Source organism: Xenopus laevis, chromosome 9_10L (assembly GCF_017654675.1).
Source record: "Xenopus laevis strain J_2021 chromosome 9_10L, Xenopus_laevis_v10.1, whole genome shotgun sequence".
Classification (NCBI taxonomy): domain Eukaryota; kingdom Metazoa; phylum Chordata; class Amphibia; order Anura; family Pipidae; genus Xenopus; species Xenopus laevis.
In genome coordinates, this window is record NC_054387.1 from 89,427,540 (window position 1) to 89,454,972 (window position 27,433).

General features: G+C 35.4%; 1 protein-coding gene across 2 annotated transcripts in view; it reads right to left on the reverse strand.

Annotated features, from left to right (window-relative positions):
* dnah7.L (dynein, axonemal, heavy chain 7 L homeolog) overlaps positions 1–27,433 on the reverse strand; it is a 77,977-nt gene that overhangs the window by 13,277 nt on the left and 37,267 nt on the right. For both annotated transcript variants that reach the window (XM_041577203.1, XM_041577204.1), the window contains exons 28-52: positions 27,133–27,231; positions 25,379–25,627; positions 24,129–24,278; positions 21,501–21,683; positions 19,990–20,166; positions 19,322–19,453; positions 18,939–19,160; positions 18,297–18,494; positions 17,549–17,704; positions 17,133–17,301; positions 16,795–16,921; positions 16,030–16,249; positions 14,660–15,532; positions 12,629–12,858; positions 11,932–12,262; positions 11,248–11,594; positions 10,827–11,007; positions 10,140–10,325; positions 8,251–8,414; positions 7,514–7,668; positions 5,986–6,176; positions 4,815–4,948; positions 1,293–1,628; positions 740–866; positions 217–411 (exon numbers count right to left, since the gene is read on the reverse strand). In XM_041577203.1, the coding sequence (XP_041433137.1) occupies positions 217–411; positions 740–866; positions 1,293–1,628; positions 4,815–4,948; positions 5,986–6,176; positions 7,514–7,668; positions 8,251–8,414; positions 10,140–10,325; positions 10,827–11,007; positions 11,248–11,594; positions 11,932–12,262; positions 12,629–12,858; positions 14,660–15,532; positions 16,030–16,249; positions 16,795–16,921; positions 17,133–17,301; positions 17,549–17,704; positions 18,297–18,494; positions 18,939–19,160; positions 19,322–19,453; positions 19,990–20,166; positions 21,501–21,683; positions 24,129–24,278; positions 25,379–25,627; positions 27,133–27,231 (5,532 nt within the window). The remainder of the gene's footprint in view (positions 1–216; positions 412–739; positions 867–1,292; positions 1,629–4,814; positions 4,949–5,985; positions 6,177–7,513; positions 7,669–8,250; positions 8,415–10,139; positions 10,326–10,826; positions 11,008–11,247; positions 11,595–11,931; positions 12,263–12,628; positions 12,859–14,659; positions 15,533–16,029; positions 16,250–16,794; positions 16,922–17,132; positions 17,302–17,548; positions 17,705–18,296; positions 18,495–18,938; positions 19,161–19,321; positions 19,454–19,989; positions 20,167–21,500; positions 21,684–24,128; positions 24,279–25,378; positions 25,628–27,132; positions 27,232–27,433) is intronic.

The window sequence follows — 27,433 nt, forward strand, 5'->3', positions numbered from 1 at the left end:
ATTTATATATTTATTTATTTATACACAGTACTTAAAACAGCATACATAACATGTCTTCACAATTTCAGTAACTAGATTTGTAAAAGAATTATGCTTGCTTCATATTGCCCTCAGTAAATACTATTGCAGTGTGTTAATATCTTTGCATTTTCAGCAATTTAGGAATAAATATATATTTTAGAAATTTTATACCTTCAATTATTTTTTACCACTTACCAGACTATCATACACTGCCTTCCAGCTATCTCTGAGGCGCATAAAATCCTTGCGAATGCCTTTGAAACGCAAGATATTATCTAGACGGCACACTTCATCCCATGATTTCTGAGGGAGCCATGTGCAGGGATTTGAATGTGGATTATCCAGTCCTATGCCACCAGTTAGCAGAAACTTCCATTCCTCTTCATCAATCTAGATAACAGAACACCGGTAATCAGACTACAGAAACTAGATGCAGCATGTTAGTTGTCTGATACAGGAAAACCAAACTGATTCTCTGAGACTGAACCTAAAACATTGTCAAAGCACAAATATTAATTTGGTGGTATACGTTTCTTATTAAGAATAATACTTTACAATAGAATAAAATAAATACAAGCATTGGTTCCATTATCTGGAAAACCCATCATCCACAAAGCTATGAATTAAGGGAAGGCCATCTCCCATAGACTCCATTTAAATCAATTGATTGTCATGATAATAACAGGACAAAAATGTATAAGAACTAAAAGCTACTTACCAGGTTTTCGTGTTTCATAAGATTTGCTGTTAAACCAAAGGAAAACAAGAGCTTGTCCTTTTCAAACAGGGAACGACATACATTCTCATACAGCGAATATGTGAAATGATCTTTCAAAATCTGAAGTCTTGAGGCATAAAGGAAAATTGGAAATTAAAAAGGCTTTTCTAATAACCACCATCCTTTAAGTCACATGCAGTACATAACTAAAGGTGCAGCAGAAGAGTTATTAGTAGTGATGGGCGCTGAATTTCCGTGTTTCACCAGGAAAAAATCTGCTGCATCAAAAAAATTTGGCAGCACGTCAGAATATTCACGTGCATAAAAATTGCAGTGCGTCGAAATTATTCGGACGGACATTGACTTTAATGCATTTGAACAAAATAGGTGCGCGTATAAAAATTGTAGCAGGCGTCAAAATTGACCCTTATCAAAATAATTTTGACACCCATCGACTTCAATCCATTTTGCAAATTTTTCGCCGTTTTGCCCATCACTAGTAATTAGTCACACTTTTGAAACATGGTAAATCATACTAATAAATTTAAGTTACCTTTTCTCTAAATCTTCTGATTTTTCTGAATTATCTATTGACATCACAAAAAGGTTAATAAACCAGGTGAGGGAATACTGGTACATGGGTTCAATGTTAGCTAGGTCGGCTATGGAAAAAAACAAAATTGAGGAATGGATTGCAATTGGCCTGTAGCCCATTCGCGTTGCATCAATCTTCTTCTCCGTTTCCTCTGCCACAGCTTGTTTCACAGATATTTCACTTGCCAGAGCCTTAGAGGAAGACAATATTTTAATGGCAGTTTCATCCTCTAATATGTTTCCTTCTGAGGAAGAAAGTACTTCTAATATTTTGTCTTCAATTTCTTTTAGCTGCCTAGAAATAAAAAAAATCTGATTTATTAGCCCATGAATAACCGTTAAAAAGGATGATATATTTCTAAGAATTTTGTATTCATTTTTACGACATAACAATATTAAAATAAGGTGTCTTGAAACAAAGTTAAAGGGAAACTATACCCCCCAAACAATGTAGGTCTCTATAAAAAGAAAACAGCTCATATGTAAAACCCTGCTTTGTGTAAATAAACCATTTTCATATATACTTTTCTAATAGTATGTGCCATTGGGTAATCCTAAATAGAAAATTTCCATTTTAAAAAATAAGAGCCACCCCCTGGGATCGTACGATTCACTGTGCACACAAACATACCAAACAAAGCATACAGTACTTGTTAGGTCACATGAGCCAATTAACAGACAGAGTTATGTATTTTGTTTCAACACTTCTTCCTGTTATAGTTACAGTTGCAGTATTTCTGGTCTGATGATCTCTGAGGTAGCACAGAGACCATCATGAGATGGAGGCTCAAGGCAAGAGATGTAAAAGAGCAAGATTTACTTAAAGGGATACTGTCATGGGAAAACATGTTTTTTTCAAAACACATCAGTTAATAGTGATGCTTTAGCAGAATTCTGCACTGAAATCCATTTTTCAAAAGAGCAAACAGATTTTTTTATATTCAATTTTGAAATCTGACTAGACATATTGTCAGTTTCCCAGCTGCTCCCGGTCATGTGACTGATAAACTTCAGTCACTCTTAAGCTGGCCATAGATGTTGAGATTTTTAAAAGATCAGATCCTGATCGTGAGACCACGATCTTGTTGGAACAATCATACGATCGTACGAATTTACCATCAACTAAAAAGACCAATTTGCCAGGAAAACAAAGGGGAGCTGCCTGCTTGGCCCTGCAAACATAAATAGATTGCACTGGGACCGAGAAAGATTTTTTTGACCTGGCCGATCAATTTCCTGACAGATGTCGGCCCGAAAAATCGTAAGATGTACGATCGTTCGAATCCCACTAACTGCACGATAATTTCGAAGGATTGGTCGGGCTTCACTAAAATCGGTCGTTCATCAAGAGAAATCTTTGCGTCTATGGGGACCTTTACTGTTGTACTGCAAGTTGGAGTGTTATCACCCCCCTCCCTCCCCCCCCCAGCAGCCTTACAAAAGAACAATGGGAAGGTAACCAGATAACAGCTCCCTGACACAAGATAAAACACCTTGGTAGATCTAAGAACAGTGTCGGACTGGGACATCAGGGGCCCACCAAGTAACCTTAGACCAGGGGCCCACTCTCACTACTATTATGTTTCCTCTCATCACTCAACCTTTATTCTCCTAGTCTCTTTTCTTTACATACTATAATCGATTATTCCATCTATTAAGCCACTTAGTTCTCATTGAAACAGGCAATGGTCATGAAATAGGCCAAATGTTTAACAGCATGAGGGCCCACTGACACCTGGGCCCACCGGGACTTTTCCTGGTATCCCGGTTGGCCAGTACGACACTGTCTAAGAATAACACTGAATAGTAAAAGCAAAGTCCCACTGAGAATGATTCAGTTACATTAAGTAGGAGAAATAACAGCCTGCCAGAAAGTAGTTCCATCCTAAAGTGCAGGCACAAGTCACATGACTGGGGCAGCGGAAACTGACAATATGTCTAGCCCCATGTTAGATTTCAAAATTGAATGCTCTTTTGAGAATTGGATTTCAGTGCAGAAGTCTGCTGGATTAGCACTATTAACTGATACGTTTTGGAAAAAACATGTTTTCCCATAACAGTATCCCTTTAAATATATAGGCCAGTTTGGTAAGATTCTTTAAAGGAACAGTTCAGTGTGAAAATAAAAACTGGGTAAATAGATAGGCTGTACAAAATAAAAAATGTTTCTAATATAATTAGTTAGCCAAAAATGTAATGTATAAAGGCTGGATATGTAACATAATAGACTGAAGACTGAATACTACTTCCTGCTTTTCAGCTCTATAACTCTGAGTTAGTCAGCGACTTGAAGGGGGGCCACATGGTACATTTCTGTTCAGTGAGTTTGTAATTGATCCTCAGCATTCAGCTCAGATTCAAAAGCATCAGATATGACCCATGTGCCCCCCCCTCAAGTCTCTGATTGGTTACTGCCTGGTAGTCAGGGTAACCAGTCAGTGTAAATCAAGAGAGCTGAAAGGCAGGAAGTAGTGATCTGACTGACATGTTATACATCAAATCACTCCAGCCTTTATACATTACATTTTTGGCTAACTATATTAGAAACATTTTTTATTTTGCACAGCCTATCTATTTACCTAGTTTTTTACACTGAACAATTCCTTTAATATGCCACTTAATATGATGTAAACTATCTGTTGCTTAAGTGTTCATTTTGGGGGTATAGTTTTCCTTTAAAGGGGTTGTAAACCCAAATATACCAATTTGCATTTTGAAATCAAATTTAATTAGAAGTAACTTTCCTATATAAATTAATAACATGTTTTAAGTGATTCATAATTGCTATTAAAACAGTAACTGTTGTGCTGCTGTAAACTTGTAATTAATGTATTAGTAATGTATAGGTAAATTTGTTTTATTAATTGTTTGCTGTGTTAAAGGACAAGGAAAGTCTAAAATAGAATAATGCTAGAAATGCTGTATTTTGTATACTAAACATAAGCATGAACTTACTGCACCACAAAGCCTAATCAAACAAATGATTTATGCTTTCAAAGTTGGCCACAGGGGGCTGTCATCTTGTAACTTTGTTAAACATCTTTGCCTGACCCTGCACATGCTCAGTGTGGTCTGGGCTGCTTAGGGATTGTCATAAACAAAGCTTCTTGAATTCTGCATGGCTGGTAAGTAAGATGGGGGCTCCCCCTGCTGTTCGTAATTATGATTGTTTCCCTGCAGAGCAGTTAGGGACCGTCTGACAATTCCTATCCACAGCAGTAAATGAAGGGAGAATTTCACTGCATACAGTCAGGTTTCTTATAAAAACGGTACACATTTTTTAATTAAAGTATATTGGAGATGGGTTTCTTTTTCATTAAAGAAAGTAAAAATGGGATTTTATTTTTTTGCCCTTCTTTGTCCTTTAAGTGCATATAAGAAACTGCATCATAGCCTTCTTTCCACAACTGTTACTCAAGTTCTTTTCATTTAATTGCTGTAAGGACAGCTGTCACTTCTGCTTTCAATACTTTACACTGACCTTTTGTTTTCTGCTCCTTGAAGAATGAGTGCCTGTTTCTCTTCCTCAAGATCTGGTCTCTCCCGAGCCACAACAATTCCCAATAGCTGATCCTGCATCCCTTCAGGTGTGATCATAAAGTTGAGCAAAGTCACCTGTAGGATACAGAGAGTTTTCAAATGTAATTCAGGTATGGGAACCCTTATCAGGAAACCTAATACAGGTATAGAGCCTGTTATCCAGAATGCTCAGGACCTGGGATTTTCCAGCTCAGATCTTTCCATAATTTCGATCTTCATACCTTAAGTCTACTGGAAAATCATATAAACATGAAATAAACCCAATAGGCTGGTTTTGCTTCCAATAATGATTAATTATATCTGAGTTTGGATCAAGTACAAGGTACTGTTTTATTATTACAGAGAAAAACTGAAATCATTTTTAAAAGTTTGGGAGATGGCTTTCTGTAATTGAGAGCTTTCTGGATAATGCGTTTCCAGATAATGGATGCCATACCTGTATCTAGAAAGCTTTGAATTACAGGAAGGTCATCTCTTATAGAATCATTTTTTAAGCAAATATTTTTACATTTTAAAATCATTTCCTTATTTTGTAATAATAAAACATTACTCTGTACTTGATCCCAACTAAGCTACATGAACCCATACTGGTGGCAAAACACTATTGGGTTTATTTAATGTTGAAATTATTTATAGTATGGAAAGATTCCTTATCTGGAAAACCCCAGTTCCCAAGCATTCTGGATAAATAATAAACCTACATTTCAAGATCACTAAACCTTACCAACGTGAGTATGCAATAAGCTTGCATCTGATCAACTAAAACGGATATTTAATAAAAATCCATCTGAGCTAGGCCTTTCAGGGGGAACTCTGAATTTCAGAGGGAGGAGTATTTCCTGTAGAACGAAGCATAATTACACACTTCCATAAACCGCATCGTCCAAAAGAGATATCAAACCAAATATCAACAAGAATAATGCAGTTAACCTGCGCCCTCAATGGACAGTGTTGATAAAATCGTTAAAACATTTTAAAAACTCATATAAAGTTGTCAAAGCAGATGCCTTCAACAGAGAGTCAATACAGATGCGATAAGTTGGATGAAGTTTATATGCTTGAGAATGTGTGAGCAATACAAAGAAGATTTCATGAATGTAAAGCAAACTTACCTTAACAGAGGTTTCAGGTAAATAATGAGGATTTCGCAGCTTAGTAGTAATATAAAATCTGAAATCAGGAGCATACTCTATTGTGGAATCCCCAAGACGGATGCACACACTTCCTCCTTGTTTAAATGTTTGCTTTAAAAGGAGTGGCTCCAAAATTGGGTCCAGCTCTTCTCCAACATTTTCCAGCAATACTAAAAAGAAAGATATTACAAAAAAGATATTACTCAAAATATGTAAAAAAGATTCTGCATTGCTTACCCTTAGTGCAATCACATAACATTGCTATGAGACTTGGTACTTTTATGTGTGTGACAGCAGATGAAAACACATATAGTCATTGCATCACACCAGATATGAATAAATTATATTTTGCATAGTCTAACTTAGCTGGCCATACATGGGCCGATAAAAGCTGCTGACAGACCGAGTCGGCAGCTTATTGGCCAGTGTGTTGGGCCCTCCGATGGGCTCCCCCGATCGATATCTATCTGAAAGTCGGCCAGATGGCAATCTGGCAGGGTTAAAAATCCTGTTTGATCGCGGCCACATCTGTGCGTTGACATGGTCCTGTGATCCGACTGCCCGTGTTGGCTGCATTATGATCCAACCGCTGAGCCCACGATCAGATCAGCCCAATATCGCCCACCTCAATGTGGACATATCGGGGAGAGATCCGCTCATTTGGTGAAATTGCCAAACGAGCGGATCTCTACGTGTATGGCCACCTTTAGTGCTTTAAAACAGTTTCAACTTCATTAGGACAAAAAAACGCTGTTCAAAAGAGCAACTCCCCCAAGAAAGCCAATCATCAATAGAAAAAGAAAAATGCAGCATACCTATGATAATAGTATCTGTCCTCCAAGTTACCCCATGCCACTCCAGAAAGAACATTTACTTTTCCACTTAAGAACCCGGGCAGAAATGCAAGAGCCACAATGGAGCCTGTGCCTACTGCCACCCCTGACTGATACACTAGGTAGGGTAAAGGGTGGTGCCTAAATGTATTCCTTCAACCCTCATAAATACAGCACTGTCAAACACAGGCAGTTGTATATAAAAAAAATATATCTTTATTAAGTAACAGAAGCTATAAATTTTGCACCAGGTCTATCGGTCAGTCAGGTGTTTTTCAACAGGTAACCAGTGTATGCTCCCTACTGATTACATGATGAGGCGCAAACGTTATGATTTTTATTACATTACCCAGTATGTACTCTATGTAAACAGTTATCAGTCACAGACCAATAACACCTCAAGCTATACGTATGATGTTTTGTTTCCTGACTCAGGCATTTATAATGAAGCTTTATCTATGGTAGAATTTCCAGACATTTACACTAAGTTAGTATGCTCTGTATTCTCAATTGAAAGATTATGTGGCCAGAAATGCCTGTAAATGGTACTCTATTTTTTTCTATTTTACTTCATATTTAAAATTTTGTACACAGGAAACAAAGTGAATGTGAGTCACTCACTGAAAGGAGCACTATTTAAAAAAAATAAAAAAGGTTCCTTCATAGGCACTTACCAGGTGTTCCAAACTGAATACAGTTTTCCAGGGTTCTCACAAAGTCAGGGTCACTTAGTTTAATAACATGAAGGCTATTGGTCTTTTCCATATTCTTTACCCATTTGTTTGCCTGACCCTGTGGATCAATCATTAAAGGCCAACGTCGTGCATTCCTATGAAAACATATATTATCACAAAAGATTATCAATACACATTTCAAAATTACACCTAGTTGTTTTCATGACAGTGTATTAAAATGTACTAATGACAACCAGTATCAATGAGTGCAGTTTGTTTGGAAATCAAGACAACACTTGCTGTGTATAGTACAGGCAGCGCCAATAGTTCCAGGATGTGCTAGCCACATAGAATTGGCTGTACCTCTGGACTACAAAATCAGCAACAGGCAACAAAATAAAGGGTCACCTGACGAAGGGGTAGGCCCCTGAAACCTTGTAGTGTTTGGCTTGCCAGATTAAACACAGAGGTAATCCCTGTTTTGCAATTATTTCCCTTGTGCTTGAGTTCTATATATATAGTATATCTCTATAGGTGTGCATGTGAGTTTCATTTGGACTACTTCCCACAATGCAATTTATTTGGAGTCAATGGGAGATGTCTTCTTGTAATTTGGAGCATTATGGATGATGGGTTTCCGGCTAATGTTTGTTACATGTGTTGTTATATTGCATTAAAACTGGTCCAAAACAAATGCAAAAACAAATTGCCAAACAGAGGAGCCATGCAATACTTACGATATGATAATTCCGTTATCAATTGAAAAACTATCTGATGGTAAACCAGCAATATTCCATGCTCGAATTTTAACAGGCTCTCCTAAACTGTTTGCAAGGGAAAAGTCTTCAGAGCATGGAATGTTTTTACTTTTGCAGAGCATAGTCCATTCATTTGTTTGCATCTGAAATATAGATCAGTGATTATATTCTGCACTGTAGATTGCAAAGTGTATATAATGCTCTTCTAAAAATCAACATTTTCTCCAATATGATATCTTGCATTACTATAGAAATAAATGAAATATCAAAACTGTGTTGCAAGAAATTAAAAACAAACTGTGAGGTTGATATTGCAGATATTGCAGATTGAATGTTCATTTAGCTGTCCTTGGATAAGTTTGAGTTTGCAGCATTGCTAAATAAAACATAAAATTGTTGCTGTATCAACCATTCAAACATTCCAAGAATATCTAGGACTGCAATAAAATAAATGTAATTACATACACATCACATGTACATAAAATGTTAATTGAAACAACAAAAAGTAACAAATGACAAAACCATAAAAAGTATATAATGGTTCTTATCCTACTAAATGAGGGAAAACATATATATATATATATATATTGCTGCTAGTTAGTCTGATTTAGCCTTTTAGGGAAGCATTACAAATCAATCAAGTATCAATAAAATTATTAATGATGGCACATGTGTAAGACAGATGAATATTGGTAATTCTGGTGAAGGTTTTTATGCCTTGGGTTTAGCTACGTCTTCAAAAGAAGGTATTATAGATCAAAAAAAATACTTCCACTTCAAACAAAATACTTACATTTTATAAAAATCCAAGCCACTGTGGGTGCATTGATAAAAAAAACATAATCACGTTTATTTAATGTTATATAGATTTTTACATTGTAGAAGGGAAACACTACATCTAAAGGGTCAAGTGCATTTTTGTAAGAAAAACTAGATTTCTCAATTGTAAAGATTTCCAAAATAAAATCAACCCGTAGCATGCTGTTGCTATTCAACTTCAGTTTGAATTCAAAGTATTTTATGGTTGCTTTGGTCAAACAGACCTTACCAAGATCAGAATGAGTCAAAATCAGGCAGAATAGAAAGCCAAATACTTTAAAAAATTGAGAGAGGAGACATTTTGATAATAGTATCAATGCTGGTTTAAGGTTTAATATTTGTTAGATAGTTCTTGATGGGTCCAACTTCTCTGCATTACACTATCTTTGACCGTCAACTGCAAAGGACCCTTATAATACATACTAATGAGAGTGTGTAACATTTAGGCAATTGCTAACTTATTTATTGCCACACTTTAAGCAATAAGGTTTTTCCCATTTGTTTCATTCTTGTACGGAGCAAAAACACACTGGACACACTGTTGGATGGGAGACTTTAAGTTTTAAATAACATTTTTATAACATCTTATATATTTCTTTTCTATACTTGCTAATTGCATACAATTGTTTTCCAGTTTATTTATTATGAAGAAACACTAATATGATTTTTTTTTTCAATCATCATTTAAAACTGTAAAACAGGAGAGTTCGATAGCTCAGCAGGTTTTGCTCTGGATAAGAGTCCACACATCTAGGGACTCAAAGTCCATAGCATAGTGCCTATAAGTAGGTTTTGTTCTGGTCAGTGGGTTGATGTGAGACCTCAGTTCTATAGCATAGCAGCGTTTCTATGGCTAAGCAGGGGACACCTTTGCTTCTCCTATTTCCAGTCCCTCATATATGAAGTGCTGTCAAACACATACATTCACCCTTGAAATTCTTTTATTAATCTGTAATTTATGATCCTGATGTGGTATTAGATGTGATATTCAAACAAGAGTTGTTTCAAAATTCATAACCAGATACTTATTATATATTTGATTAACCTACCTGGCGATAACTTGAAGTGAATGCACCTTGATAAGCCACAATGCCTGAAGAAACTAGAATATCCCCAATGAGATTTATGTAAAGTTTCCCTAACTCTATTGCCGTCAGACTCCATCGCGTTTTCTCACCACCTAATCCTCCAATCAACTGCTCGGCACGATCCAGTTTTTTGCTGCACAAGTCAACCTGAAAAACACAATAGTATCCTGAAACAGCCAGTAGAAACAAATTTGCACTAATTAGCGAATCACATAGTAAAACTAATGACAGTACAATATATTTAAAATAGGTCTCCCACATATCCCAGTTTTTCCGGGATTATGCCAATTTTTATTTCTGTCCCCCAGGGTAACAGTTTGTTGTTGGGACACTAAAATGTCCAAAATATGTATAAACAACAAACTGAGGCATAATTGTTATCTTACAATTAACAACTATTTGATGTTGTGTCCATTGTTAATGGAAAGTTTTGACAGTGGCACTGACACCAATTTTTATTAACTCTTTAAAAACGTTATATTCAGAATCTACAAATATTTTATATATATATATATATATATATATATATATATATATATATATATATATATATATATATATATATATAGATAGATAGATATTACTTTTAATGTAACCAGCTTGTTTTGTTTTGCCTACTATTTGTCACAGTGTTCTACATGACATTACCTGATTTTCAAGGTCAGCTTTTTTTTGTTTGTTCTCCTCTAGCTTCTGTTCAAGTTTGGCCAGTTTATCCTGGACCTCCTTTAAAGCTGCTTGCTTCTTCTTTAAACCCTCCATTGCAACCTTCAGTTCACTTTGAGCTTGATTCAACTTGATTTTTTTAGGAGCCACAACTTTAGCCACTCTGAAACAATTCATCAAAACATACAATTTGTTACATAAATTAAGCAGGGATTACAGACACTGAGAATGTTTATACAATAGAATGTGGTCAGTTTTGGTGTATTCAGTTCAGATTTCATGTGTTAGTTCAAAACTATTCTTAGAAACAAAATTTCCCCTTAAATGATCTATTTGTATCATGTAGTAGAAGACACATTACAGCTCTTAGTAGAAACCATTCCATTGGGGTTTTTTTTCTTACTTATCATAGGAATCCATCGCAATCACCCATTTGCAGAGACCCTCAGCTGCGGTGGATGCATTACGGACCTTTTCTGGCACAAACTCAGCATTTGTAATGTATTGTTTTCTTATAATATTCATATAAGATGGTGGAATATTATCCTTGTCATATTCATGAAGTGACTGAAGAAATTTCATTTCACCCAGAACCCTTTTTGCTGGGCCCCAGAAATCTTCAATCTTTTTTCCAGAACCAGATGGATCAGGAATTTTATCAGGTTTGACTCCTTTTAAAATACAGATTGCTTCCATAACAAGCTTAACTCCAGCAGGAGGGCTCTTCATGGACTTCACCACTGTGATATCCTAAAAGATGAATCAAAAGGTTTACAAACAATGTAAATTTATAGAAATGGCTTATTGTGATGCAGATATGGGAGATGATTAAAAATATGTTTAGTTTTACAATAGAAAATTGAATTAGCACCGTTCTAATGTTAGTTGTTTTTACTTTATAGATAATAATAAGCTTGCCATGGTGACAGATAATTCATTAGCAACATGAGATTGTACTACTGCAAAAACAAAGGTTTCCTTTTAGTTTGCTGCTATTTTTTGTACAAACCTAAAACAATTTACTGTTTGGAAAACTAGTCCTTCTTTATAGTATTATATATGATAATGTTGTGTCACTATCTCATACCTGAGATGTAAGGGTATCGAGAGCAGCCAAAGCTGATTCCAAAATTGGCAGTGCTTGTGCGAGATCACTATCACATTCATCCTTGATTGCCTTTGCTGCCATAGCTTGTTCATTAGCCACAGCTTCATCAGCTTTCACAATCTTTTCTGTTTTTGCTACCTCTATTGATTCTCTCTCGATGACTACCATCATCTCATCAACTTCCTTGCTAGCAACCTTTAGCTGAGGCTGCAGAGCTTCTAATTCACTCTGCATTGTGGCAACTTGTGATGAAGCAGATTCCAGTTTCTCTAAACCAACCTCATATCTTCTTTTCATTTTCATCACCTCTCTGTAGCAGAAAATAGAATAATGAAATATTATAAAAAGGCAGACAACTACTCCAACCTAAAAAATGAAAATCCCATTAGAATGAGACTTGATCCCATTAGATAATAGATACCTTAAAATGTTGCTAAGAATTCACTCCCTTAAAGGCAGAGAAGAGTAATGAAGAGGTTTACTCTTCATTACTCTTCTCCTTATCTAAAAGCCATGGGGTGAGCTGGCTGTTCCAGTGCACTAGTCAGCAGAATGTAATTCAGAAGCTAGGTGCCAGAATAGGAAATATAACTGCAGGTTAACAGTTAAGACCACCAGATACATATGAGGTAGATGTAATTTCACTGGGAATGAAAGTTTAGCAAATCATACTTACGTCTGTTTTTTTTGAAGTAAGGTTTTAAATGTGGATATTAACTCCAGATAAGAAGTGGGTGTGACATAATTGTATCTTTGAAGCTCACTGCGGAACCTATCAGACAGGTTAATTGTAGACGTGTGAAAGCTTTTGCACATATCAATGCATCCATTTCGCACTTCCTCTGATATTTCAACGTCCTCTAAGAAACGTGTTGCAACAGCTTGCAGTGCATCTTCAGGCCAAGGCTACAATTAAGGTCAAATGTTAAAATGTTTTTAAGATACATTTTAGAAATGTATGCCATAATCATATAAAAAAAAATAAAAAGACACCCAATGTGAAATATCTTTAAATATTCAAAAAAATACTTTTTATCCTTTATGAAAATACTGTATAAATGGAATGTGCCAACATTGACCACATAGGAAAGACATTGTTATCCACATGGTTTATAACTTGTCTGGGATATCTACAGTGCTTATTGACTACCAGATAGTAAGGGTTATGTAGCATGGATGAACTGGGCAAGGGAAATGCAATTAAACAGTAAACAAGGGTGAGGGAGAACTTTAACGGGTCTGTAAGATGCCTATGGCTTTGCAGGCTAAACTGTGAACAGGTATTCATTACTATTACAGGTATAGGATACGTTATTTGAAAACCTGTTATCCAGAAAACTGGAAGAATTACCGGGAAGCCATGACCAATAGACTTAATTTTTGGTCAAAACTCTCAAATTAAAATTGGGACTAATCCAAACTCGATTCGAATTTTAATTCGAATTCAAATTCGAAAATTGAGATTTATCAAACCTTGATTCAAATTTGACTATTCACCACATAAAACCTGCTGAGTTCATGTATAAGTCAATGGGAGAGGTCCAGTGACCCAATTGAAGATGTTAATAGTCTTCCTGACATTCAAATTTTTTTTCGGAGAAAAAACTAGATACAAGCTTAATCAAATTCGATTTTGATTTGAGTCTTCGAGTCTGAAATATTTGTTCGCGTTTTATATATTCTATTTTTTTTAATAAATAACCTCCCAATTGAATTTCGAGTAAATTCAAATTATAAGAGTTCAAAAAAATTTACATGAATTCGATATTCGACCTTTGATAAATGGACCTCCCCAAGTCTGGAGTGCCAGAATACAAAAAGACACCTTATCCAGAAAACCCCAGGTCCCAAGCTTCCTGGATAACAGGCAGGGTCAGATTGGAACCTCGGGGGCTCACCAGGGCTGCAAAGCAAAGTGCCCTCCTAGCAGTCAATGGGGCCCCCTCCCGACCTTGAAACTCCTGGTCCCAACCCCCCATGCGAACGACGCTCCACGCAAATGTACAAACTCGGAAAAGACAATCTGCGCAGATGTGCTGCCACTAACGACAGCCGATGGGCCTGCTGATCAGGGAGCAGGTCTTTGCCAGTGGGGGCCAATGAGGGCAGGTCCCACTGAGTTTTTCCCAGTGTCACAAAGGCCCAGTCCGACCCTGGTCACAACTGACCCTTTGTCAAGATTGACAAAGGGTCAGGTGTGACCCGAAACGTTGTTGTAATGCCCTAAAGGGTTCCAATAAAGGCATTTTTATTTTATGAAGGAGTGGTGCTGTTTCATCTTGTAACCTGCAGCAGTGCAGTTGCCTAATGCAATCTCTGCTATCATTTGATAACAAGTGGAAGACGGATAAAAACAAATTGCTGTTTGATGCTATGGATAACGGTACTAGGGCAATTAATTACTCATAATCCCTGTTATCCCCATCATATGTAGCTTTCCCTTTCTTAAACTACAGTAATCTCAATAGTCCTACCGTGCTTTACCAATTAACAAAAATAGTGTTAACCCCACCATTCCCACTTATCACCTCTCTGAATACCTGAGTGCATACACAATCCCACAAGCTGATCCCCTCATCCACATTCCATTTACAGAAGATATTAAGGTTCAACGATGCATTCTCTTCATTTTTCATAACTAAATACTATAAACATTATACTATTAAAAGTTTATTGGTATTAAAAAAAAATACAGCAGCAGGTTTACCTGAAACCAGTCAATTGTACAGCAATTCACAAGTGCAGGAAATTTCCTCAGACGGTTACGGAAAGCATCTCCAATGGGACTCATGGCAAGTACCACATGCAGTTGATCACGACAACGATCAATGAATAAGTTAAACAAGGCCAAAGGGCTTCCATCTGTTTGCTTTGTTTTATCCCTTTGTCTGTCAATTTGTCGCATTCGTTCGCAAATCTCTTGTTTTTCATCAACCGCAAAAAGATTTGGCACCTCACCTGCATTTAGCAAGTTATTAATATCTTCTAAGAAAGATTCTTTTTTAATCTGCGAATCCGTAAACAAAAAGACACCCTGCATCTCACCCTCAGTGGACCTTCTTAAAATTTGCTTTAAGTCCTCACGCCACTCATTATTACCATAACTTTTTGAAATTTCAACTTGGAAGAGTCTATAGTCAGCCATGTGTACTGCTAGTCGTGTGAGTGACTGGCGCCCGCTGCCACCAACACCAACAAGAAGTGCATGACTGCGTGGCTGTTTAAGTATACGTGAAATTCTACATATGTGCTCAATTGCAAATCGAAACAGAACAAGGTTCATTGTTTTTTTGCTAATGTTATTGAATTCTTCAAGATGGCTTTCCACAATTAAGCGTAATTTTTCAACATCGTTTATTTCTTTGTAATTTGTGTCTTCCCTTTTCAGATCATGAAAATCACAAAACATTAAGCTACGTAAATCATCCTCTTGGACTTTGCCATCCCCATCAAAATCTAGGTGCTGAAATAGTTTATGGAAATCTTCACGCATGTGACTTTTCACCACCTCTTCAATGTATCCAACAAGCCAAGACCTGTCTCCATTGTCCACAAGGCGATCAAAGTAAACTCTGAGGACCTGGTGCAAATAAAGCATAGAAATTCATAAGCATTCAGTTTTAAATACCACAGTGAGTCAATACTTCTCAATCAGCATTTCCCTTTTTTTCTAAATTGGTATAATGCTGTGGCATAGTGATTTGCACACACTTTTTATTTATCAAAGCAAAGAGCCAGACATTTTAAGCTCTTTATAAATACACAACAAAATATATATACAGTATACAGTATGTATAGTATATGTATATAGTATATAATATATATATATATATATATATATATATATATATATCTATATATATATATATATATATATATATATATATATATATATATATATATATATATATATATAAGCTGAGTTTTTTCTTTTTCATCTTTCCGTTTTCCTGGAATTTTGCTCCATTTTGACACAGTCCACTGGAAAATGTAAAATTGGTGTTCTACTATATTTCTGTATAATATCATATTTTATTTCAAAAACACGTTTTGATTACAATGATTTTGGCAGGTTACCTCATGAACCCACAACCGTTTTATCAGCAATGGAGAATCTGATGTTTCAGGACGGGAAAGACAAATCCCTTGAATTACACGAGAGAAGTCACGGAGGTTAAATAAATAGTGAGATTTAGCTGGCGTAGGTAGCAAGTGCTTCAGTGCTTCTTTATACACAGCCATGGTACTGTGTATTATCTGTGGTGTTAAGGCTTTATATTCGTTCGGAAAGTTATATCTACAAGGGGAAAAAAGAACCATTTAATTGACACATTACAGAAGAAATATAGTAAGAGGAAATATTGGCATGTTCCTCATTTTTATTTTTTCTTCAGGTTTAATCTAGCCATTTGTGTGATACATGCATGCATCATATTATATAGCATTTGGTCCAAGACAGGACTTCAGTGTCATGCAGATTCTTCTTCAGCCTCACACAAGCTGAGGAATATGAAGTAACACAAGGGAAGGGAAAATCATTGCTTGAAGATCAAAGTACTGGCACTTAATAGCAAATGCAAAGGGGTATTCCCCTACGTGTTTATTAAGTCATACATGTTTTTGTATGACTTAATAAACACGTAGGGGAATACCCCTTTGCATTTGCTATTGCATGCCAGTACTTTGATCTTCGAGCATTGCTGCATTGTGGGGATCGCCATATCCCCCAAGGACTGGGCACCTAGCAGAATCCTTATAGGAGGGCCAGGGAGTGCAAGCGGATTCATGTTCTACAGGGGAAAATCATTAACATGTTTCAGCTACTTGCATGTCACCTCATACCTTATTGTTAGATGCCAGTCTAAAATCCTTGAGAATATCATATACATAGAATTGTCATCAAACTCATTAATAGTGACAGTGTTGAAATGCCGAAGAAACCTTGGAGTGATTGGGTTCCTTCCACCTCCTAAAATTAAGTAAAGCCCAACATTTATTAAAACATACAGTATAAATGTTGTGTTTAATAAAAGAAAACACTATAGCTATTGTTGAATGATGCAAAATCATTATGATCTTAACCCTCTGACATCAAAGAGAGCAAAACAAATCACAACATTTTCTTAAAATTGTACTAGAAATAATTGATACTAATTAAAATAAAGGAATTGTGGTATTACCTGCGGGCCCCATAGCGCACATAATCTGTATATCTACAAGTTTTATCATGGAACAGTCTTTCAGGTCATACCAATTCCAGTGATCTAACCATTGACGAAGCAACTCTACTGGAGGCTGAGCACCATAAACCTCTCGAGCAGGCATGTTTACATCATCTACAAATACAACCTAAAAGCATTTGCATGGATTAGTGTATGTCTGAGAACATTATTATCTTTAAAAACAAATTCATTGTGTATACACCTTAGCCTGCAAAGCTATATATCTGCTGTGTGCATATCTGACATTTTCCTTGAAATAAAATTATAATTTGATAATCATTAAAACTATACACCATACAAGCCTTTAAAATAATAACAACAATATTCTATCCCAACTTTATTATATGTACTCTAAATCAATAGAAAAGCATTACTGTTTTTTTCCCAAGTGGAGGACCAAAAACTCCCTTTCTTCTCTTGTCCAGTTTGGACATAATGATATTCTGCGTTTGGGCTGCTGTGGTCTGTGCTGAAAAGTTGATCAGCAGAGGTTTGTATGTTTCTTTGTCCAAGCGATTTAACAAAAAATCCTAAAAGAAAGAAGAGAAAAATAATGTAAAATTTAAAGATCGCATTGTATGCAAGCAACTAACAACTTATGAGTAAGTGGTCCTTTGTAGGTATATATTTTCCAGGTATAGTTGTAACTTCCTAAACTGATTACTGATATTAACAGTTGCACAGAAGTCTAGTGTCAAAACCATTAACAATCCACAATTCTCTTTATTTCTCATTAAAGATAACCACAGGTTGCTTTCCATTGTTCCAGAATCATTTATAGGAGGACTCAAATCAAGTGACTTTAAAGCAATAGACAAGTGACGTAGACTGTTGTTTCTATATCATTTATATTTCATTCTACAAATGTTTGTGTAAGATACAGTATACAGGTGAATATTAACAAAGCCTTCCTGCAATAAGAACAGGCATAGACATAAATTGAGACCCCATATGGACTCCATAAATGCTCTCATCTCAACTAGCAGAGGTTTCATAAGAAATAAATCTAAATATAAACTATTACTTCTCAAGACCCAAAGCCATTACAAACCAATTCCATAAATGGTTGTAACTGTATATGGCACGTGTTTATATAATATTAGAAGTAACAAAAACACTTACAATTATATAAGTACTTTTTCCAGTGCCAGTGGGTCCAACAAATACAGCTGATTTTTGATGCGTTGTCAGCATGTTCATGAGTTCAGTGTACCTAACTGTGTCCAAAGTGGGAACGATGATTTCATTAAACATCATCTCTCGTGGAATGGGTGGAGCTGAACTCAGTGCTTCGGTCCATAATTCCCACCTTCCAACATCCTGCAAACAAATCACATTTAAAGTATTAACTTTTCAACTGGTAACTAACAAATGCTAAAGGTAACAAATATCATTCCCCCTGAAAAGGAAAGTGAAAAAATAACCCCTGCTTTTAATATGGGGAACCAGAATCAGAATTCAAAGTAAACAAAAGGCTACAGATTTATTGTCAGTATGTTTTTATGTATGCATGCATACCTCTCAACTGCCCTGTGTTTTTAAGGAACTTAAAATGGGTGACACTTTTAAAAAGATGAGAATTGGGAGAGTTCATATAATGTGTGCTCATAATGGGTGTTAATTGAGTTGATTTCCAGTAAGCTGACATCTCTATATATAAATCCTATCTCTAGTCATTACCTTTTAAATTTACATCAACTCTATGCGTGAGCCTGAGACAGACATAAATCTAACAAGCAGAGATATCAGTAACATGTGTCTTACCTGTTTAACAAACTTATAATCATAAACAGTGTTTTCTTTGGGAATTGGAACAGTGAATGGTTTTTCAGGTGGATCCACCGGATGCAAAATTTTAAACCGTGTTCTTGATTCTTCACTTAGGGGACCTTCTATAATTTCTCTCAAAAGTTTGTCAAACTTTAACCGATCATCCTCTTTGCAACTTCCACCAACTGACCAGATCATTGAAAATAGGAAAATTCCCTTGAAAAAAATAAATGCAAATTGTTACTTAATTAAAAAATAACAACATTATTAATATATTCATGTATTGTACTGTATTTATGTTATTATTCTAACTGTACAGATATTGTACAGATGTTACATATCTGAACAGATAAATGTGTTTTTAATTGATAACAAACCTCCAACCATGAGCAGATCTCACGCTCACTCATTTTCTGAAAATATGATTCATCAGAAAATTCATCCATCATGCAGTCCATGAGATTCATTAATGATCGAACTAAGTTTGTATCGGAAGTCGGGGACAGTTCCTGAAACACAATTGTAGCTGTTCTGTTAGTCTTTCATGTTCTCAGAATGTTATGACTATACTACAATAATTCAGTAAATACAACAATCCTTTACTTTTTACCCTTCCCAATGATTGTTTAAATCCCTTATTACTAACTGTTCACGTGCTATGAATTTCAGTGTCCTGAAGAAATAAGTTTACTAATTTATGTCCTACCACAATCTCAAGAATTAAGAAATCTACCCTTGAACTTCTGCCACATAGTATGGATGTTTTTTACAGTATTTTTCTGTCTTTTCAAGGGAGTTTACTGTCACATTTGAAGAGTGCAGGCAGACTAATTATCTATTACTGAAAATCAACACCTAAATCTGTGGATACTAGATCACATTACACATCAACAACACTCAGATGGTAAAAGTGTTTTTAGAAATATGGTTTTGGGGGTTTTGCCCTTCTGTTCATACATACTGCAGAGACATTTTTATAATAATGTACAACAAATCTGCTATGAAGCAGAAGCTAAATACTGTATATTTAAATTTTTCAAAATACCTTTGCACATTTTCTAATCATTTGAAGGCAAGGGGGAACCATTCTGTCAAAAAGTCCTTCAATGAATTTCTTATGCATTTGGCTTAGACCAGCAGGAAGAACATTGATCCATGACATCATAATTGGTCTCCAGCCTAACATATGAGGTTCCATGTAAATCATGCCACATCTAGACACCTTTAAAGATATAAATTACAGAAAAATGCTAAATATTATTTAAGACAAACAATATAAAGGGCATAACTATATATTGAGGCAGGTAGACCAAACTTTGTGCCCCTCTGCGGTTTTCTCTCTTTCTTATTGTTTCTCTGTTTTATCTATTATTCTTCTCTTTATTTCTCCTTTTATATTACTCTCTTGCCTATGTATAAGAACTGTCATTTTTGAGGAAACTTACACTCGAACTTGTCTTATTGTATACACTAGAATGAATATCTTTAATGACTTTTAAATTCTAAAAATAAAGTATTAAAAAAATGTAAGAAATGGAATGAGGGCAAACAATAATAAAAATACCAGTAAACAAGAGTGGAGTTTGTGAAGGAGGGAATGATATAAGAGAAAGAAATAATAAAATTAAAAATAGAAAGTCAGATTGAGAAACAGAATTGCAATTAGAGAACATGAGAAAAGGTGGAAGCAAATATGAAATATAGGCTACGGCTATTACAAATAAAAAAAGTAGGGCAATCAGAAGGTTAAATAAAATAGTGCATTTATAAATGGCCAAAAGGGGGTTAATTATTAGCAATCTGGGAAAGAAAGAAGTTGTTGGGTTAACTAAAGAGGAATGTCATAAAGTAAAATAAATCAGAGATACGATTAGTAGAAGTGCCCGGATTCGTGGAAATGATGTATGCTAGAAGGAAAATCATAGCGGTGTGTAAGGGAGTGAGAAGAACAGAAAAATCAATCAGTTGCTTTGATGGTGAGGAATGTGTGGAAGTGAAATGGGTGGGTGCAAAACTGAAAAAGAAATTACATAAGGCAAGGGTACAAATATATTAGATGAGGAAAGGTGTGAATCTTAAAAATCTTTAGGATTTGTTTTCTACCATGCAAAAAAATTATACCTAAGGTTACGTTCTACTCTAATCCCATCTTGGCAAGCACTGTTCACAGTGACCAGAACTGCTTCTATGCACTTGTGTGTCTGGGTCAAATATATCTCTGGTGGGACCCTGCAGGATTTAATTGCCCAAGGAGTATTTAGCAAACCTAGCATGATAAAAATTTCTCAGTAAATAATAAGATGGTGGGAGGTCACAGCTCCAGAAGTATAGGCTGTCTAACAGCAGCATACTGCTGAAAATGAAACATTAGAGAGCTGCTGAAAACATGCACAAATGAGCTCAGAGTTGTTAAAGATGTGTATTTCTTCTTTGTAGCTATTGCACTCAAATTGGAAGGTCATAGTGCATAATAAAACCAAATGATTCTGCTATATGTTATACATTGTATATACTGTAGCATTTAAAAAAGGATAAAACAATGAAAAATGTTTTTACAGTTGCAGGTGAAGCCACTTCTAAATCCATAGGTTCAAAGATAAGACTCATTTGAGGAGACATCTGGATAATTTCACCACTCATCAGGCAGAGTTTTTTGTTATCATCCAATACTGTGTTCATATTCTCTATCCAAACAGCATCTACTGGTCCATCAAAAATAAGCCATTTCCTGTCTGGACTCTAAAAAAAGTCAAGATATATTATGAAATTCATTATAAATATGCGTTCATAAAGCAGAGTTAAGAAAATGTAGGTTCCCATCTGCAAGTCTCTATGAAAAATATGTAGAGCCTGTGACACCAGAAATAACTTCTCTACAACGGGCCTCAGATATGTAGTTTGCAGGCCTCCATCATGGCACACGTTCAAGCAAAGTATACACTAATGGGCCAATTTATTAACTTTCATATTTATTAAATTTCCTAAATCAACATTTTTAGCGCTAAAAATTGTGTATTAGACTAACTACTTTAAACCACGATAATTTTGATATTATCAAAATTATTAAATTTGATTTCTAGAGTATTAAGTGTAAAAACCACAAAAAAAAACTCTAATAAAAAACATGTAGAAGTCAATGAGAGCTACCCTTTTCCAAATGTAAATATATATCTTTCTTTGCTTTGACCTTTTGTTTTTTTTTTTATCATTTGTAAGAACACAAATATTAGTATAAAATTGAGCAGCTTGAGGGTTTCGTATTTTTTATACTTTTAGGTTTTTATATTTGAATCTTTTATTAAATAAGTAAACATTTGTGTTTTTTTAAAAAAATTATAAATATGGTTTCTATTTATGAAAAAGCAATAAACAACAATAAGCAAAGAATAGTTAAATTTCTATTATCATAGCACTATGGGTACACTCATGGGATGCATATATCATCATCGATAGAGGTGTTCTTCACATTCAATTAGATTTTTCTACTTCAACTATTATATTTTAGCTCAAATTTTGAGCACAATTGAATAGCCTGGCAGACCTGGCAGCAAAACCTTCAGTGTGCTGCATGGTTAGGAGTTTACACAGGTGTGGCGGAAACTATAGATTCATTCTGTTTATGACTTGCTGTTCCATCTTCATTACAACATTCCTACTACCATATGATACTACACCTACCACACATCATACCACATTCTATCATTCTGTGAAGACTACAAAAAACTAAGAAATTACACTAAGGGGGTAATTTATCAAAAGTCGAGTTGTTTTTCCGATAAAGAATTGAGTTTTCGAGGGAATTTTTCAGACAAAATTAGAATTTTTGGGTTAAAAAAAACTCGACAAATTTTATTTTTTTTTATTTTAAATTTTTCGAGAATTATTACATCTTGAAGCTGGAAATAACTCTGAAAATACACCACCCCGCCAGCTCTCCCCCCCCCCCGTTCCCAGCAAAAAATTATTAATGAGGCTGGACCTGACTGAAGGCTTTCCCCTCCAGCCTGCTAACAACTCCTGATGCCCCCCCATCTGACCCCAAGCTATAGAGGAAGCTGACCCCAAGGTCCAGGCTCCCCTGCGACCACGGGGTCTGCTTCCTCTATAGTTATGCCAGTGTTTGTAGCCTTCATGATGTTCAAGTTTTTTCGGTGGGTTTCGCTCAAAATTCGTTCAATTCAATCGATTCAAGTTTTTTTCACTGAAATCTTGAGCAATTCGAGTACAGGTATGGGACCTGTTATCCATAATGCTCGGGACCTGGGGTTTTCCCGCATAATGGATCTTTCCATAATTTGGGTCTTCATGCCTTAAGTCTACTAGAAATGTATTTAAACATTAAATAAACCCAATAGGCTGGTTTTGCTTCCAATAAGGATTATATCTTAGTTGGGGTCAAGTACAAGCTACTGTTTTATTATTACACAGAAAAAGGAAATCAGTTCTAAAAATTTTGATTACTTGATTATAACGGAGTCTATGGGAGACTGCCATTCCGTAATCGGGTTTCTGGATAAGGGATCCTATACCTGTATTCGAGTTTTTCACCTGACTACATTCAAGTGTTTTTCTTAAATTAGAAACTATCGAGTTGTGAGCTCATTCAAGGTCTAAAAATGTTCACAAAGCTCTAAAATTCAACCTTTGATAAATAACCCCCCAAAAATACAGTAGCCCAGAACTAAAGAAGACAAACCTTTAAATAAACATTTTTCTTTTAATGGGACAAATTAATTCCCATTACCAATTCAGTATTTAATAATCTTATTAAAGAAAAATCTATTTTATAAGGTACTGTAACAAGAAAGCATTTACCAAAAAACAATGAGATAAGTCATGTCTTTTTTCCTTCTGCAAAAATTTACTTATAGTGCAAGTCTCAGATAGATTACAGGAGCTTTTATAGGTTATCACATCACATGCTGAGTTTTCAGCCCGAGTCCATGGGTTAGAAGGCAAAATGTCAAAATCATTTTCAAAAGACACTTGCAGCGGAATACAAACACGGGTTGAATGAATTCTTACTCCTTAAATGCTATGCCTAAAATTACATTTTCACAGGTTACAATATCAGTAGTTTAATGATAGACATCATTTTATATGTAAAAAAATATTATTATGTGTATTGAATGATAGAGATCTCATAGACTTTGGGAATGAACACACTTTTTCTTCTGTACTTACTGTTGAAGAAGCAAATGCTCTATAACTGACAGCCAAGATTCCATCTGACCATTCGTGTGACACAGGGTCAAACTGCCCATATAGCTGGCCCATTGTTATTGATTTAGGATTAAGCACTGTAATTTGAACTTTGTTCTCATCAGCCAGCCCCTGTGACAATACAGTTGAAAAGACATCACAGTGATAAAAAAATATATATTTTGTACTTGTTTATGTATAAGATTTATGTAGCAGATATTCATGCCTGTCTTTCTGGCCTTATGTTTACGGGGAAGCAAACACAAATATAATAATCTCCATATTTAAATTAAATGTAAATTGAAACACCTTTCCAGTATACTACACTTATCACTTCTACATTCTTTCAATGGTAGGTGTAGTAAGGACCAACAGAAAAGCAAAGGAATAGCAGGAGACAGAGAGATTATATTATTGGGGATGACTTAAATTATCCAGACATTGATTGGAGAAATGGGCAAGTCAAGTCATAAAAAGCTAACAGGTTTGTAAATATGTCAAATTACAACTTTTTTATTCAAATAGGAAAGGCTCACATTTGGATCTGGTAGTAGCCAATACTGCATTCATCTCTACTATTTGTGTGGATGACCTTTCAGTAAAGACTGATCATAACATGATCTCGTTTGAGATTATATTGAAGATATATTTGTATATAGGCACCCGAGGGCCTGTGCCTAGGCAGCAGCTTTAGGGGGCGGCCTTTAATTTTTAAAGAAAAAAGAAAAAATCTCCTAGCCACCGCCACTAAATCCAGTGGCAGAGCTGTAGGAATGAGGGGTACCTGGGTCTTTGTGGTACACCATGGCGGACCTAAATACAGTGCTGTACTAAGACTTCTGGAGGGAGAGCGCCAACAAAAAATACAAGCTAACATACAGAATGAAGAGGCATTGCAGCAAGGAGTAAAATAAATGCAAAATAATGTTTTAAAATAGTAAAAATTAAAAAGAAATATTCAGAAGGAGTGGTTCACTTAATATTAGAAGGAAGTAAATTGGTTAATGGAAGCAGATAAATTATAGTTTGAGCTGTTGTTCATCTGTCTGCACAACCCAGAGACCAGTTATTGAAGATTTCGTTTTTAAAAGACTCAGTGCTAATATTTTAACAATTGATGGCTCAGGAGATCCTTTACCAACATTTTGTTGAAGTCTTAATTATAAACAATTGCATTGTTCTACATGGGATTGTATTGTTTATGATGTTTTACCATTTTGTAGGTACCATACCTTTTCACATATGTCATTCAAAGCAGCTGCCAGAACCCTATAAGCAGATGTCTTTCCACCAAATGGTTCTCCAACAATCATAAAGCCATGGCGCACAATCATCATTTCATAGATCTGCAAGATCTTCTCAGAAAAGAAGCTGGTCATTTGCAGGTTCATTTTTTCACAGTTTTCTTTTATTGCATCCATGAAGACTTTGTAATCTGCTTTAGGCAGTTTTACTCCAGGAAAAAGATCAGAAGTAATGCCCTAATAAAAAAAAAATGGTTCTATGTTATGGGATCTGATTTACTAACATGGGTGTATAAGTGAACTTACTCATAGTGGGCAAGGAGACCTTTGACATATTTTCTAACATTAAAAATACATTAACATTACAATTTCTGATGTCTATGGGTAACTGGAATCTTGTACAGTGCTGTCCTAGGCTAGGGTTGATTAACTTGTTGCAGTGTTGCTTTATGGGGGGGGAGTAACATAGCTGTTCTATATTGGAGGTATGCTGGGAGCCCCAATGTTATTCTATGATGGGGGAACAATGTCCTTTAATGGTTGGGCATGTTGGCAGTGCATGGTGTTAGTTTGTATTGTGATCACAATGTCTTCTATAGTGGGAGTTGCATTTCTGTATATTGCATTTGCTAAATACCAAAAGTGGAATTTTATGCTACGGTTTACTGGGAACCATACTGCTACTTTATGCTGGGTTGCTGGTAGTCACAAGGCTGTTTGTTAACTGAAGGTTGTTTCAATATGGTTTAATCTTAAAAGAAAATAAATTACATAATTTAAAAATAGTATAAAATCTGTGAAAATGTAAAATCAGGAAAATTTATTTAAGCAACTTATTTTTAAGTACTTAAAGGACAGGAGTCTGTTTTACTTTGAGTACAAAATATTGACTGTTTTAATAACAAGGGTTAAGCATTGCAGTATCAATGTTACACTATGGGGGATCATGTGAAAGACCTCTCTCATGTCAAAGTCATATGCAGAACCTAAAGCAATAAGTGAGTTGTGCATGACTGTATGAGGTGCAATATTATTGGATTTGACTCTTTATAGACAGAGCCATGGTAAAATATGCATCTGGTTAGTACTTTAAAACTCCTAAACTTACTGATAATAACATTCAGAGAGGACAAAATGGCATTTTTGGAAATAGGACAAAATGTGATATAAAATCAGGGGGAAAACACAGAAGAAACACATTATAAATTGGTAGTGTAAAATCCAGGAAAACTTAAAATCAGGCTATGTAATACTGAGGTTTTGCTGTACGTCTGAATGTTTGAGACCATCATTTTTTTCACATGTAACTTTAAGTGGAGCCCAGGCCAAATGAGAGTCCCCAAATGAGAGCTTGAATAGAAAAGGTATGAAAACCACTGGTACAAAGGAATCAAATGAATTAGTATTTTCCTACTTATATCCAAAGAACATGGGGATCTGACTTGAAAGAAGGAGTTGTGCACATCATGACCCTTTGCAAGATAAACTCCATGAAAACAGCATGGAGGGATCACAGCCTTCAGGCTTTTTATTGCCTCACACTCTCTAATAATAATAATAATGCTCATCACAATTGGCATGTAGTTCACATTCTGAATTTATATTGTTGAACCATTCACTATCCCTACACTGTGATTTAGTTTAATTATTTTTGGAAACTGTAAGTTTTATATATATTTTATAGGACTTCATTTTGAAGTAAATATTGGAAAAGCATACTGTATATGCTAAAACAGTCTTACCTCAAAGAGTGGCAAATCTTGAGATAGAAATTTGGGTAAGTTTACATCAATAATGGACCTGAGCAGCAAAATTTCTTCATCTTCATTTGGGTATTTAAGCTGGTTAAACGTTAAAAAAAGAAAAACATTAAAATGAGTTAAAGGATTTTATCATCTTAATAAAATAATGATGGAATGCTATAATGACAGACTGTAGGGCTCATTTATGTCTGCAACTGCAGTTATGCAAAAATGGCACATTGACTCCATTCTTTAAAGGAACAGTTCAGTGAAAAATAAAAACTTGATAAATAGATAGGCT